Here is a 14406-nt window from a genome sequence, read left to right as displayed (position 1 = left end):
TGTATATTATTTCAAATAGAACTTTGCTGCAAAATTGTCTGCAAACTTACATTGACGTTAGACATATTTTAGATGTGGTAGGGTTGAGGAATGTTGTGATGTTAAAAGGAAAACACAAATTTAGCTAATTCAAACAACAAAAACTGTCTCATAAGGGTGATATTTCACTATTTAAAGAAGTGCAAACGTTTTAATCCGTGTAAAGATGTTTTAAATATTCATGTCATGGTGTTCTTTTCCAACGAACCGGTCCCCTACACAGAATAACTTTAATATTTAAAATATTGACGAAAAAAATTTGAACAGAAAATTATTATTTAAAATATTAACGAAAAAAAAACACACAGAAATTTAATATTTAAAATGTTAGTGAAAATAACACACACAGAAATTTAATATTTAAAATTATAATTAAAAAAACATAAACAGAAATTTGATCACTGAAGTAGTAATAACTATTGAATTAATAATGCCTAAATTGGCAATTTTTAAGTTGCAACTGCATTTCATAAATCACGTTGATTTTAAATATGTATTTCATAAACGAGACAATAACACGTCGGTATTCATATATATTTTTTCAACAGTGATTAGAAAAAGGTTTTCAGTCTGACCTTAAGTACTTTTTTTCTTATATGTGATAATTTAAGCGGTTTATTTTAAAATACCTTTATTATCGTGTTTTATAAATCGCGATTACGATGTCACAAATCTGTTTTTAATAAAATACATAAGTTTCAAGTCCCCAATGAATGGTTCCCGTTATGTCCAATGCTATTAGCAAGTTCCTTGGTTCGGATTGTCAGAATTATCGGCGTCGTAAAAATGTTAAATCGGGGCTGTTAAAAATCACACGAGTGCTAAAACCTTCATGGTACAGTAGAAACCACCCCGTGCTACCCCAACTAGCCATTTGTTAGGGGTGCGGAATAAAGCGATTGTAATAACGCGCCAAAGAGCTGAACACACCTATACCTATCCCAGGTCCCAGTTCTTAGTAGAATTGTTTAAGTCCGTGACGATTTAGTGAGTCGGTTCCTTGATTGGTTTCCACTATTTCTTCTTGTGAAATTTTTGGTTTTAAAGACGAGATGTGGAGGAAAGATTTTAAATATAAAGCTTTCACTTCCATGGTATATTTATTTATAATAGATACATGGTTTTTAAATATTAGTAATTGTAGAAACCTGATTATTTGTACTCTTAAACAAATATATCTTTGATAACATAAGCAATGTGTGTGCAAATGAATACAAGCTTTAGTCACTTAAAAAAATGTAAATGCAGAACTAGATGTTTTGCAATTTGATGAACAGTGACGATCTTGCGAAAAATCTATTCTGGACTTTACTAAGAAATTCGATAACTTAAAATTTGCATTGTTATCAATTACCAAAAATTTTGTTTCCATCGAGAGGAGTTTTTTAAAAGTGAAAAGAGAAAAAATTAATACATAAAGCCTTTTATTTTGTTACACTTTTAAAAATAGTATTCAATAATAAAAAAAAATCATACTTATATATGCAAAAAATATGCAAAAAAGCATACATATTCATATGAACTTGACTATTAACTATCAGAATATATTATATCAATTCTCGACAGAGCAAGACGCCAAACCAAGAGTATGTAACCAAGTTTGTCTTCCGACGACCCCATGCATTTTTTCTGTCTTACGGGCTTTTAAACTCTAGAAATCCCAATTATTCATGGAATTATTAATTGTAACATATGTATTTGCGCAGGAATACGTAAAATACTAAAATTATATCTCAAGTATTTAAGCTAATATAAGGAAGATAGTAATTTTGGGTACTCCCTACTCCCCAACTTGGCTGCGGGATAGTTAAAACCAATATACCAATAAACTAATCCTCATAAAATCTGGATCAATGACAAAATTTTCTTTGAATTTACTTATGCTTTTAAATACTAAAACTGATTGTGTGAAGGATTCAGACAAGCAATACAGTAGGTACCTACCTACTTGTAATATAGTATTATAATAAAACAATAAATATAAATTCAAAGCACATAATAAATTTTATGCCCTGCAAATCGATGGAATTCACACGAGGAACGCAATATTGCGGAGGAGTTTGAAAAGAATTTATGAATACATTATGTTCCTTGGTGGGTACAGAGCGTATTGTCATTTTTTTTAATACGAACGCAATCCTATCTTTTTTCTATCAAATTCTAAGAATATTTTGCAATCAATCTAAGATAGGATAGCAGCCGGAGTCAGACTGCATGCAAATCAACCTTTTTGAGATATTTTCCATACTGATAAAAATATATATAGTGGACTATAGAATTGATATTAGAATTTCATTTCGTTTTTTTGCTTTCTTATTGAGTTGTCAAAATAACGTGCAAGTATCGTATTATTTTTTATTAAAGCACATTAGAGGGTTTTTTCACATTGAAAAGCAAAATAAAGATGCAAGAAGACAAATAGGGAAGCAATAAGCTACTTTAAAGGGTAAAAAGAATAATTAAAATGCAAAAAGGAGTAAAAAAAGCCGTGACGAGGCAAAAAAGGCAAAGTGAAGGAAGAAGAAAGAAAAAGAAACATTAGGGGAGTCTAAAACAGGCAAAAGTGCCAAAAAGAAGCATGGAGCAGTCACTAAAAGGACGGGGAAGGATGAACACGCAAAAAGAACCAGGAAGAGCCAAAAAGTCACGAGAAGGGGCAGTAAGTGACAGGAAGAAGAAAGAGAAAGAATAAAATACAATGCTGAATCAATTCATTTATTCATGCCTAATGCCTATCCTATATTTAAATATTGGCTTATTAGGTTGTCAGGTAAACCAGTCGATAAAACTTAACCCTACCTCCAATGCGCTTAAATTCCAAACCCTAACAAATCAGTGCCCATAGCGTACCAGTCGTACCAGAAGTTCTCCTGGCTGGGTGGTACCGTAGAACACGTACTTATCTTATATTTTTCTTAACAATAAAGATTTTCAGTATCAAAAATTTTAATATAGTAGGTGCGTCGAAAACTAAAACAAATATCACATAAACCAGTTATTAATGTAAATCATAAAGGTAAGACTTCCGAATAAAATTAACAATCACACTGCTTTGTTATATTTACCACAATATGAAAGTTTTTGACAGTAATAAGTGCGCATAATTCTTGAAAATGTGTGTGTTTTGCTGAAAATTTATCTCCAAAAATACTGTGAAAGATTGAGTTTCAAAAATTCCTGTCAAGAGGTTTTTAAAAGGTTAAGTTGTGTTTACAGTGAAGTTAATTATTTAAGAAATGGAATTCTGCAATATTCTGTATATAATTTCATTGCAGAATCCCAGTTCACTGGACCGGTTAATCTCTGAACATAAGTGTGGGTCGCTATCGGATTACGGTTGGCGATAATTTCAACCATTATTGCTAAGTTATTAACGACATATAACCGGCTACCTACTGCTAGGTATGACTTAATGGCCCGCCATTTATCAACGGCAGTTGTAAGCCATTAATTCAACCATATTCGTTATCGAAAAACGGCATACATATTATTATTATACTTAGTCGGGAATGGCGGGTAATATGGCATACCGGATTGGATTACGAATTGATTTAAACTAGTGCCACATTGGACCATAATGAAATTGATGCGAAATTATTTGTTGTTGTACTATCTTATTATTTGTATGATGTAACTATGTATTTGTTTGTTTCATTATTAGGAAGTATTGTCTCGTTGACTGTTCACAGAACGACTTAATAATTAGTTTAATAAATGAAAAATAATATTTGTAAACATCGCTTTGTAAAACTTAATTACGCTGGCAGTGGTAGTGGTTATGATGCCGAGACGAGGACGTGGAAAGTAATTAGAGTTAAGCAAAAAATAAAATTCTGTAAAGGTGAATGCTGTCTAATAAGCAGTAATTGAAGGCGATCTTTTCATGCTGGAGAAAAATATTAAAGAAATATTTTTATATTTTTTGCAAATGGATGGTGCAGCATCAAATATCTTGAAAGATATTGAGAATAAAAAAAACTTTTAATGAACATCGAAATCTTGCATCTACGATGATTTTATTATACATTACACAAGTTGACTTAAAATCATAAGGCCTTTTAATAATACAGGGTTTTCCAATAAGAGGTGTTTTTTTTGAATAGCCCGTAAATTTCAGTAGATGTTACTTTTGAAGCTGTCATTTTTTGATATTTTACAAGTAGAAACTACGTCGTTAATAAAAATGGAACAATACACGTTTAAACAACGCATTAAAATTATAAAAATTCACTTGAGTGAATCAAATGCAAATCATTTTGAGTGATGAGGCCCATTTCCACCTTCGTGGCTTAGCCAACAAGCAAAATTGTCGCATCTGGGGCTCGGAAAACCCAAGAATTATTGTTGAAAAGCCTCTCTATTTTTAACGTGTGAATGTTTGGTGCGGTTTATGGTCCGGCGAAGTCATTGGACCTTACTTTTTTGAAAATGAGGCTGGAGCAACAGTTACGGTGAATGGATTGCGCTTTCGAGAGATGATTAATGATTTTTTATGGCCAAAATTGGATAGTATTGATTTGAAAAACGTTTACTTTCAACAAGACGGCACTACGTGCCACAGAAGCAACGAAACCATTGATATTTTACGATTGAATATCAAAATAACACCTCTTATTGGAAAATCCTGTACAATACGAGTGGCATACAAACTGGAGATAAATCATCAAAAATGAAGTGTATATTAACAGGACATCATCAATAATTTGCACATTTGGAATATCTCAATTGTTTTATTTCAGATAACCTCAACACTGCCTAGCGAGGTTCTAAAAGAGAAAGCCTGAATTATTATATTACAAAGTAATTACATGCCAAACACGCGCCCAACATATGTACACGGTTAAAATTAGTTTTACGACCCATTTTTGAGTTCAACAGTTCAGCTGTGGAACGATTTGCCGGCCTCTGTTTCCTCCCTCCAACAACATGAAACCATGTCCTCTCCTTCAACTCCTCTAAAAGACCCTCCACACAGCATTCCCAGAGTTGGCTTAGGCCCTGAGGGAAATTATTTTCCTCATGGTCTCCTGTAAAGGTATTTCTTATGACTCTTTTTTCATTTCTTCATATTTATGGTTTCGATTACAAGTGATGCGAGATAATTACACCTTATCAGTCAAAATCATCCCGGTGGAAATTTGTATGGAACACGTGTAGGATCCAACTTGTTGATGAAAATAGAACAAACATTTTCTTTATTTAAGTGAATCCATTTTAAGTATATTACCTTTCTTAGAATTTGCTATGAAATTGGAGAATGTAGGCTGGAGAATGGCAAATTTCGGAGTAAAGCTGTCGGAAAAGGATTATCAAGTTTGTCTGAAAATTGTAAGCTTTCATAAATCGAATAACGGCAATATAATATATAAAATATATCTGTATTATTTATGATTTCATAATCTATGTGAATGCTAAAAGTGTGTAATGTTCCGTGCTGCAGTCGGTAGTGAAAATCATCGATGAGAGAAGACACCAGGAAAAGAAGATATTATATTTCTTCCTTAAAAATTTTCAACTGGCACAATGAACAATTTTGATGTGTAATTAGAAAAGAAAAGGACATTGCTTAAAAACCATTTATAATAGAGACAAAATGTATAATAATACCACACAAGAGACGCAGTTTCTCCCAGCCGTTGTTGGGATGCGAAGGAGTTAGGGAATATGAAGGTGGGGAGTACCTGACTGTTCAGATCTGGTCACCAAACACGGCTAAAGCAATGTTTAGCCACGTTTTAATTCTGAATATACTGAAAGTATCTTCTTCTTTAGAATTTGCGGCAAATATACAATATATTATTTTGTTTGACGAGTAGGTTCAATAACACAAATTTATCAAATAAAATTTACTTGCGCACGCCGGGATTACCCGTGACCCTCGGATTGCTAGACTTATCCCTCGAACACGGAGGACGTCACATGTGATTTTTCTTTACAATAAAAAATAATATAAATATAAATAGATACAAGATACATATCCCTAGAACATATATAAGTAAAATATTTGTAATTCTTTTTTTTATGTTCAGGAAAGTTTGTTGAAATGCTTTATTTAATTTAATAAATTGAATATTCAAGATAAATGGAGTAAATGCTATTTTTGTACGACTCCTATCCTGAAGCACGTGCCGCTCTTTGAATTATAATATATTTCACTAGTGCTTTGTGCGAATATTATAAAGGTTTCAAAGTTAAAGACAAAAACATGTCAACCAGTCAATCAGTCGAAGTAATTTTATCCTGTTTTCGGATTGGTAAAACAATAAAGCCGGAAAATGGGTGACGCTAATGATAATAAATCAGAAACCACTATCCTAAATTTTTTGGCGATTTTAGTTCACATGTTGAACATAATTATGTTTTCAAATTGTCAGTAAAAATCTTCGATTCTTAAGCCGCATAATACATATTGAAAAATATCAACAACAAAAAAATAATAAACATTTACTTGCTGTAACATCTGACCTGCTCTAACATCTGAATTCATGTATCGTAACATTTTTCTTTTATTTTTTTTTATATTTTTCTAATTTTCTTAATGTATGTAAATGGTTGGTTTTTATGTTTTTTTTGTTGGTTTTAGGTTATTTTGTTAAATGAGTTTTACTTTACTTTTTAAGTCTTTGATGAATCATATTGATTCTTGGATAAATACCATTGATACAAAAATTTACTTGCCGTAACATCTGACCTGCTGTAAAATCTGCCCTGATGTAACTTTACCTTTTAAATTTTTTTTTGTTAATTTTTCATTCTTGTCTTTTGAATTATAATTCAGTAAAAATTGTTTTTTTTCATTTTGAAGTGAAACTTCTTTACGCGCGTCATGCAATTTCGAGGACCGGAGTAAAACCGACTCATGACCGAAACGAAAATGCGGGTACCCCCACCACCGATTAAAGTTCATTTGATCTAGTCAAAGTTTTGAAGTAACATATAAATGCTTCTTAGCTCATCCCGACAACTGGCGTTGGTGGTGTAATGGTCAGCATAGTTGCCTTCCAAGCAGTTGATCCGAGTTCGATTCTCGGCCATCGCACATTATTTTTTTGTTTTTAACGCCTTTTTCATTCAATATCTTATTTTTTAGTAGGTCAGAACATTTTTTAAAAGAAAATAATATTGCAAAATAATAAAAACACTTATCTCACTGTGATAAAACATTACTCCGCTAGAGCGCGCTTTGCGTTATTGTGTTGGATTAAAATTATTATCTAATCCGTATATTATGATAATTGTATTACATTTATTTAATTAATTTATTTATTTTGATAATATGTAATAATTTACAGAAAAAAAAATTAAAACTATCTCCCTCTGATAAAATATCCGTTCGCTAGAGCGCACTACGCGATCTTGTGTGGGATTCTATTTCTGTACATTGTACATTATTTTTAAAAATATATTATATTTTGGGTGTGATGTAGGTAACATTATAAAACATAACAAGCTCTCATATTTTCAGAACCTACATAATATAATCAATTTATGCGGCTTTGCTTACAGTTGGTGCTCAGCGTGGTTGGCTTTCAATCAGTTAAGCGAGGTTCGATTCTCGGCTGTGGCATTTTTGAAGTGAAACCTTGTTGAGGTGGGGGAGCCGCTCACGAACGTTCTCTCTCTTCTCTTCTTTCCTCTCTCTCAGACACCAGCGAACTGCGCCACGCCAAGCATCAGCTGAAACTAGAAGTTTCACTTCTGTCTTGCGTAGGCTTGACACACCCACTTTTTTTTCTAATCTTCTACAAAGATAATGTATGTATGTGAGTAAAATTTTAACTGTTATTAAACACAAGTATACCCACGAACTAGCGATGCCTATGTGGGATTTTTTTTGTTAATCTGCTAAATGTATTATTCTTTACTTTTTAACTGTTTATATAAAAAAAGTGTTTCCTTTATTGTAAAATTATACCAATGTGTGTACCAGAAAAAAATATAAATAAATAATTTAAAAAAAATTATAATAACAAATAATGAACTTGAAAGGCAGTGAGGCATGGAATTTACAGAGGAAGTATGAAATTAGACTAGATGAAATTGAAGTAAGATTCTATTGTACTTGTACTTCGACATGAATAAAGGATGAGTCTTGTGTCGATGAGTATAGCATTACGAGCAAGTTGATGCAGACCAATAAGTGGGACACATTTCAGATAAAAAATACATGGCACAGACAAGTATAATAGAACACCGAAATTAGCTATTTTCCGAAGTTAAGTAACAGCAGGTTTTTGTTAAAAACAAGTGAAAATTACTAAAAATGTAAATTTTATCTAACGGCTAAAAATAAGCTCTAACTATTTATAAGAAGAGTATTTAGAAATAATACATAGCCGACGAGTTTCCAAACACCATTAACGATATAAAATAGCATAACTCCTACATAATCCATTTAACCGAATATAAATTTGATGCAAAATGAATATCCCCGATCGGTAAAATAAAGTGCGAATAAAATAAATATTAATATCTCGGGAAACATGAATAAACAAACATGCTTAAATAAATTTAGGGGTTGTGTATTTCGTAAAGTAGTCCTAAATAAACATGCTTTTCACTGACCAAGCTTAAGGGTATCGCTATTTTACGATTCTTCCTAAACCAGCCAGGGTGGATTTTACTATTAGCTATAGGTTGTTTATAAATCAAACTTTTAAAGAGATTTTGCGTCTGTGAAACTGTGGAATATGTTGTTATAGTATTACTGAATAGATTTTTCAGATTAGAAGATTTCTTTCTATCTTGCAGTAATACAATCTAAAGGGTTCAAAATGACGTTTTTTTAAAATTGATATTATAAATCAATTCTTTAATATTTTGTTATTAAGAAAATAAAGTCATTATATATAAAATCGTATTTATCGTGGGTTTCTACATATTTAGGTATTTGAAGACTACTCTTGCATAGAAGCGTTAGCTTATTCGGAAGAGGAGTGCACAGTACAATATTGTAGTTATTTATTAGTAATTAATAATAGAATAGATATTAGGTGTTGTAGTAAATACATTGCAGTGAGATAGTAAAAAACTATTATATAACATGTTTGGTAGATGTGATATTAATGTATGTAGTTAAAGTATTTGAGTATATGATCGTTTATATAGAAAATCAGTGAAATAGTTTTTTTGAAGAGCAGTTACTGTGGAAATAGTTTTTTTATAAGTTTCTCTTTAGAATATATTTTCAGTGTTCAATGTTTGGATTTTGTTGTTAATGCTTCTAGTTTCTTCTTCCGGTAGTCGATTAAAAAAAGTTTTCCCTTGGTAAGTATAATAATTTTGGGCACAAACAATCGGCGTTATAATGATTTTGGGCACGAACAATCCGATATTTATACTTGTCTTTTTCTTTTATGATTTGAATTATTGAATTTTTGATGTACAAATTTTTAAATGAAGGTACTTGAAATTCTTCGAATAAGCGATCTGTTTGACCCAAAACTTATAGAGCACAGCTGATTACGGAGGCCATTTAAATTCATAAAAATCCCGTAAATAATAATAAAAACGATGGAGATAAGCTCAATAGTTCTTGGTATCCGGTAATTGACGGATACACCAGAGCTAAACGAAGAGAATGACTATAAAAAAATATACTTATAAAAATATACTTAATGTCAGCTCAAAGGGTTGGAGCTGGCAACACGGTATCACAACCTCATACTTAAGCTCACATTTCACCACAACCTCAAATGACACATCTGCCCGGATGATGGACACTGCAATGCTGTCCGAAACGTTGGCTAAAGAAGGAGTGAACCCCAAAATCAAATAACAAAAAGGAACTACAAATGGTTTTTTTTTTACTATTTAGATGTAGTTAGTTAATGTCTAAGAAAGTCTTTAAAATGTTCATGTCTTCAGTGGCTTTTAAAAATATTATTTTACAAGCTTTTTTGGTTATTATTAGTACCGAATGATTTGTCCATGTCATAACGTAATGATTGAAGAAAAATATCTCTAAGATATTTGGTGAACATAATTGGTCCGAGCACTGTACCTTGTGGGATTCCAAAGTCTGATATTTTTTTATCACTATTAACCTGATTTTGAGTACTTGTCGTATATGTATAATGTATATAAATAATTAATATTATTTTACAAAACCATTTATTTAACCAAGGAGAGGAAGAATGATGCCTCAAAATAATAAAGGTGCCCTATAATTGCTTTTAAATAGTATAGTTACCCAAATTCCCAGTATAATACTAAATTAAATAATTTCGTGAAAATACCTAGAAAATAGCAAGATCATGTATCTAAAAATAATAAATCAGTCTGTTGGTTTTGGAAGAAAATGAAACATTAGTTTTTTTATTAGTATTGATTTTTTTCAGCAGGTAAATCGATGGCTGTGTGTCTAGATATTTGTAATGGTGTTGGGCAGTTGTCTTGTTGCATTTGGGTACTTATAATATAATCCCCGAGATTTGTACATTATGTATTATTACATTGTGTATATACTCCTAGACAAGAGTAACTAATTTAAAAATATATTTATATACTATATATTCAATTGAACCCAAGAACTTTCATTACTTTGAAAACACCAAGCCACTATTTTTTACCTCACAAGAGCGCCTTTGTCTGTGATGTGTAAAGGCAGAAGAGCTATGTCGACACCCGGTTAGGCAGCGTTGTGAGGCGGGTTGAAGTAGGGGCTGCAGGACGAGATTTATTAATGCGGGTCTTGAAGAGGCCCGGATTATATGAAGAAAGAAAATAGATGCCGGTAACTCGTGCCACATTGTTGCCACACTTTGAGTTTGACTGTTCGTTTTTTAACAAAGAATGAAAATCAAACTGGTTTTTTTAACGTTCAAACTTTTATTTTTCACTTTTGACCCCCTTTCTGACTAATTTTTTTTATTTCACATCTAATGGCTAATTTAATGACTATTTTGATACACAAATTTCAGATATTCTAAAAAATTGCCTTTTGATGAAATAATCTTCTTTGCCAAATGTTTAAAAATAGCAAAGTTTTTACATAATAATATGTGGAATCAATTCAAGAAAATTACCACTAAGTTTTCTAACACCGTTTGGTTCATTTTTTAAACTGTCTTTCAATTTTCCAATAGCCATATCAGTGTAGCCTTTTTAAACGTTTCAATTTGTATCTAACATCTTCACACTATAAAGTTGACTATGGAGTTTGTACCTAAATAAGTATATATATATATAAATATATATTGCGATTTTCAGTTTTATTCGCCGCTTTCTTGGCCCAAATTTAAGTAATTATTTTAAATAACCACTCTCTTAGACTTCGCGTACTAACAATATTTACTTAACAGATGTAACATAAAAATATCATATTAAATTTAGCTGTCGCATTCGTTCGGCATACCAAAAGTTCTGTAATTTACACATTAGTCTGTAAGTAGCTAGTTACTTCTGCAAATATATTGATTCTGCCATGGGTACTTATGTAACTTTTTTACCGTAAGGAAGGTTCACTAATTTGTGGCCTTGTTTTGCAGTTTTAGTTAGATTGTGAATAATACATACGGAACATAATCGTTATTTCGGCTCAAGGCGCGAATAAATAAACAAGTAAATTAATTCATTCTTAAATTAATGAATTATGTATTAAATTAATTATGGATGGAATTAATTATTTGTTTACTCTATATTTTTTAAACGGAATAATTACCAAACAAATAGGTAAATGAATGAGAAAATAAAAATATAAAATTGGAACAATAAATTAATGAATTAATGAATTATTTACGTAAATAATCCATTTATTATTATTTAATTAATTAAATAATAAATAAATATTTTTTAAACGAAACCATTATTAAATAAATACCTAAATGAATGAGAAAATAAATATATAAATATAGAACAATTAATTAATGATTTAATTGATGAATGAATGAATGAATCATTGAATGAATGAATGAATCATTGAAAGAATGGATGAATCATTGAATGAATGAATGAATCATTGATGAATGAATGATTCATTGAATGAATGAATGAATGACTAAATTAATGAAATAATTAATTAATTAATTACTGAACGAATTAATTAATCACTGAACGAATAAATTAATTACTGAACGAATTAATTAATCACTGAACGAATAAATTAATTACTGAACGAATTAATTTATCAATCGATTAATGTGTAAGTTTAGTAATTATTGAATGAATGAAATAATGAATGATTTAACGAATTAATATTTAAATAAATAAAAGCTAATGTGATATTTTTCCCTTGTTACAGAGGCGAAAGCTAAGATTCTCGGACCCTCGGACATCTACGTGAAGGCGGGCAGCGCAGTTAGCCTGTCCTGCATCATCAGCCAGGGGCCGCACGACCTGGGAACTATCTTCTGGTACAAAGGTAAGGATACTCTCACCACCATCCATAGATTATTTTCAATAAACTGTCTTCACAGGGGTCACGTTTGGCCACTGGTCCCGCTGGTAACTGTTTTTCGTCGGTACGGCCGCGGCCTTTGATTGCCAGAATACCAATGACTAAAGAATCAAGTTCTTGATTCACTTATCTTGATCATGCTGTACTTTCCTCGGATGGACTTATCTGACTTAGTTTGGCTTTCGTACGACCAATTTATTACCGGTGTTCTATAAACTAGCAATAATTCAACTTTATAATATCGTGCCCTTGGAGCAACAAGCTTTCATCTGCCATTGGTATGAAATTGAGATATTAAGGTTCAAAGTTTGAATCCCGAATAAAATAAGAATTCCTGAAATTTATGAAAAAGTAAATACAGAATTTTTTAAATTTATTTATTTGTTTGTTACAAAAATATTACAGCATAGATTTTGACTGTCCAACTAGGAAGGTCTCCCGTTCTAGGACAGTCAAATTGACAGTGAATATACTTAATGGTGAAATCCCCGATACAATTTATTTATTTATTTATTTATTTATTTAGACGCCGCAAAAGGCTTTTACAATATACATGATTTATGTTTACAGTGGTTCACAGGAGCGAAACAGTATTATGTTAAACAGAATAATTACTGAGGAATTATGTTGAAAATTAAACAAGAATAACATCTGGTATACATAGGTACAATAGCATTTTTATTTTCAATCCGTACAGTAGTTTAGTATTGAGGTTATTGTTACCTTCAATATTGAATTTTGTTGAATTTGCTGAGAACTAAGAGTTAGCTCTATTGAATCAGGGCTGTCAGTAAGACATCTCATAACAATTTTGGGAAAAATTATAGTTTTGATTAAGTATATAAAATTATTAGATAACACTGTTCTGTCTGATATCTGATGTAAGTGCATAGTTTAGGTTCTGTGATAACTTATGAATATAATGGTATTATGCCTAATAACATTGATAATTACGACAGAGGTATGTTATTATAGCCTTCTTATAACTATATTCCGTGCAGTTGAACACATCTACTACTTCTGAGAAAGCATTGCCAACTGCATGCAATTTAGGTATAAGCGAGTTTCTAAATGACTCCTGATATTGTTATTGAAATTAAAAAGAATTTTGGATCGAGTGGTTCTAGTTTTTAATTTTGAGAGATTACAAGAGTGAAAGCGAGGATACATGTAGCCTTTATATTACTATATTTTAATACATAATAAAATAAACAGTAAAATAATATGAAAATAATAGAAATAAAATTAAAATAAAATTAAAATAAAATTAAAATAAAAGAAAATAAAATTTAAATTAAAATTTGTAATAAAAATTTTAATTTGTAAACAGAAGAAATAAATCAGGCGCTTGTATCACATAATTATCATACAATATTTTTTAACGTAAAATAAAATGAAAATAATAGAAATAAAATTAAAATAAAAGAAAATAAAATTAAACTAAAAATTTAAATTTGTAATAAAAATTTAAATTTGTAAACAGAAGAAATAAAACAGGCGCTTGTATCACATAATTATCATACAATATTTTTTAACATCGAAATAAGACTATAAGACTTAAGAAATAAATCAGGCACTTGTAACACATAATTATCATACAATATTTTTTAACAGTATTTCTGACTCCAACCTGCCTAAGTCTAGTAACCATTTTGTTATTTTTGGGCCAAAGGATGGCATTTCACACAGTTTTAGTTGCGAAGGAATTTTGTTATATAATTTTGGTCCCAGGTATGAAAATATTTTTTGATAAGCCGCTGTGGTACTTGTTGGAATATAAAGGTCATTTCTGCCTTTGCTTCTGGTTTGATGTTGGTGTTCGATTATTTTCATTTTATGTTTATTTTTATGAGCATAGATTATTGTCTTCTTTATGTAACTCGAGTACATTAAATTCCCTGTAGAGAGCGTCGCTCGGATATCTGAAAGGTTTCTTCATAATAACTCTTAAGATAAATTTCTGTGCTTTT

The 14406-nt window shown here is 30.8% G+C and overlaps 1 protein-coding gene and 1 non-coding gene across 2 annotated transcripts in view; both read left to right on the top strand.

Annotated features, from left to right (window-relative positions):
- The window catches only part of dpr1 (defective proboscis extension response 1), an 856597-nt gene that overhangs the window by 834099 nt on the left and 8092 nt on the right, over positions 1 to 14406 (top strand). The window contains exon 6 of the mRNA XM_089646572.1: positions 12281 to 12400. Within this exon, the coding sequence (XP_089502698.1) occupies positions 12281 to 12400 (120 nt within the window). The remainder of the gene's footprint in view (positions 1 to 12280; positions 12401 to 14406) is intronic.
- On the top strand, positions 7007 to 7078 carry TRNAG-UCC (transfer RNA glycine (anticodon UCC)). Its single transcript has one exon. It is a non-coding gene; the product is annotated as a tRNA-Gly (tRNA).

This window comes from Hesperophylax consimilis, chromosome 24 (assembly GCF_061612785.1).
Source record: "Hesperophylax consimilis isolate HC1 chromosome 24, BYU_Hcon_1.0, whole genome shotgun sequence".
Taxonomy (NCBI): Eukaryota; Metazoa; Arthropoda; class Insecta; order Trichoptera; family Limnephilidae; genus Hesperophylax; species Hesperophylax consimilis.
This window is presented reverse-complemented; position numbering and strand designations above follow the sequence as displayed.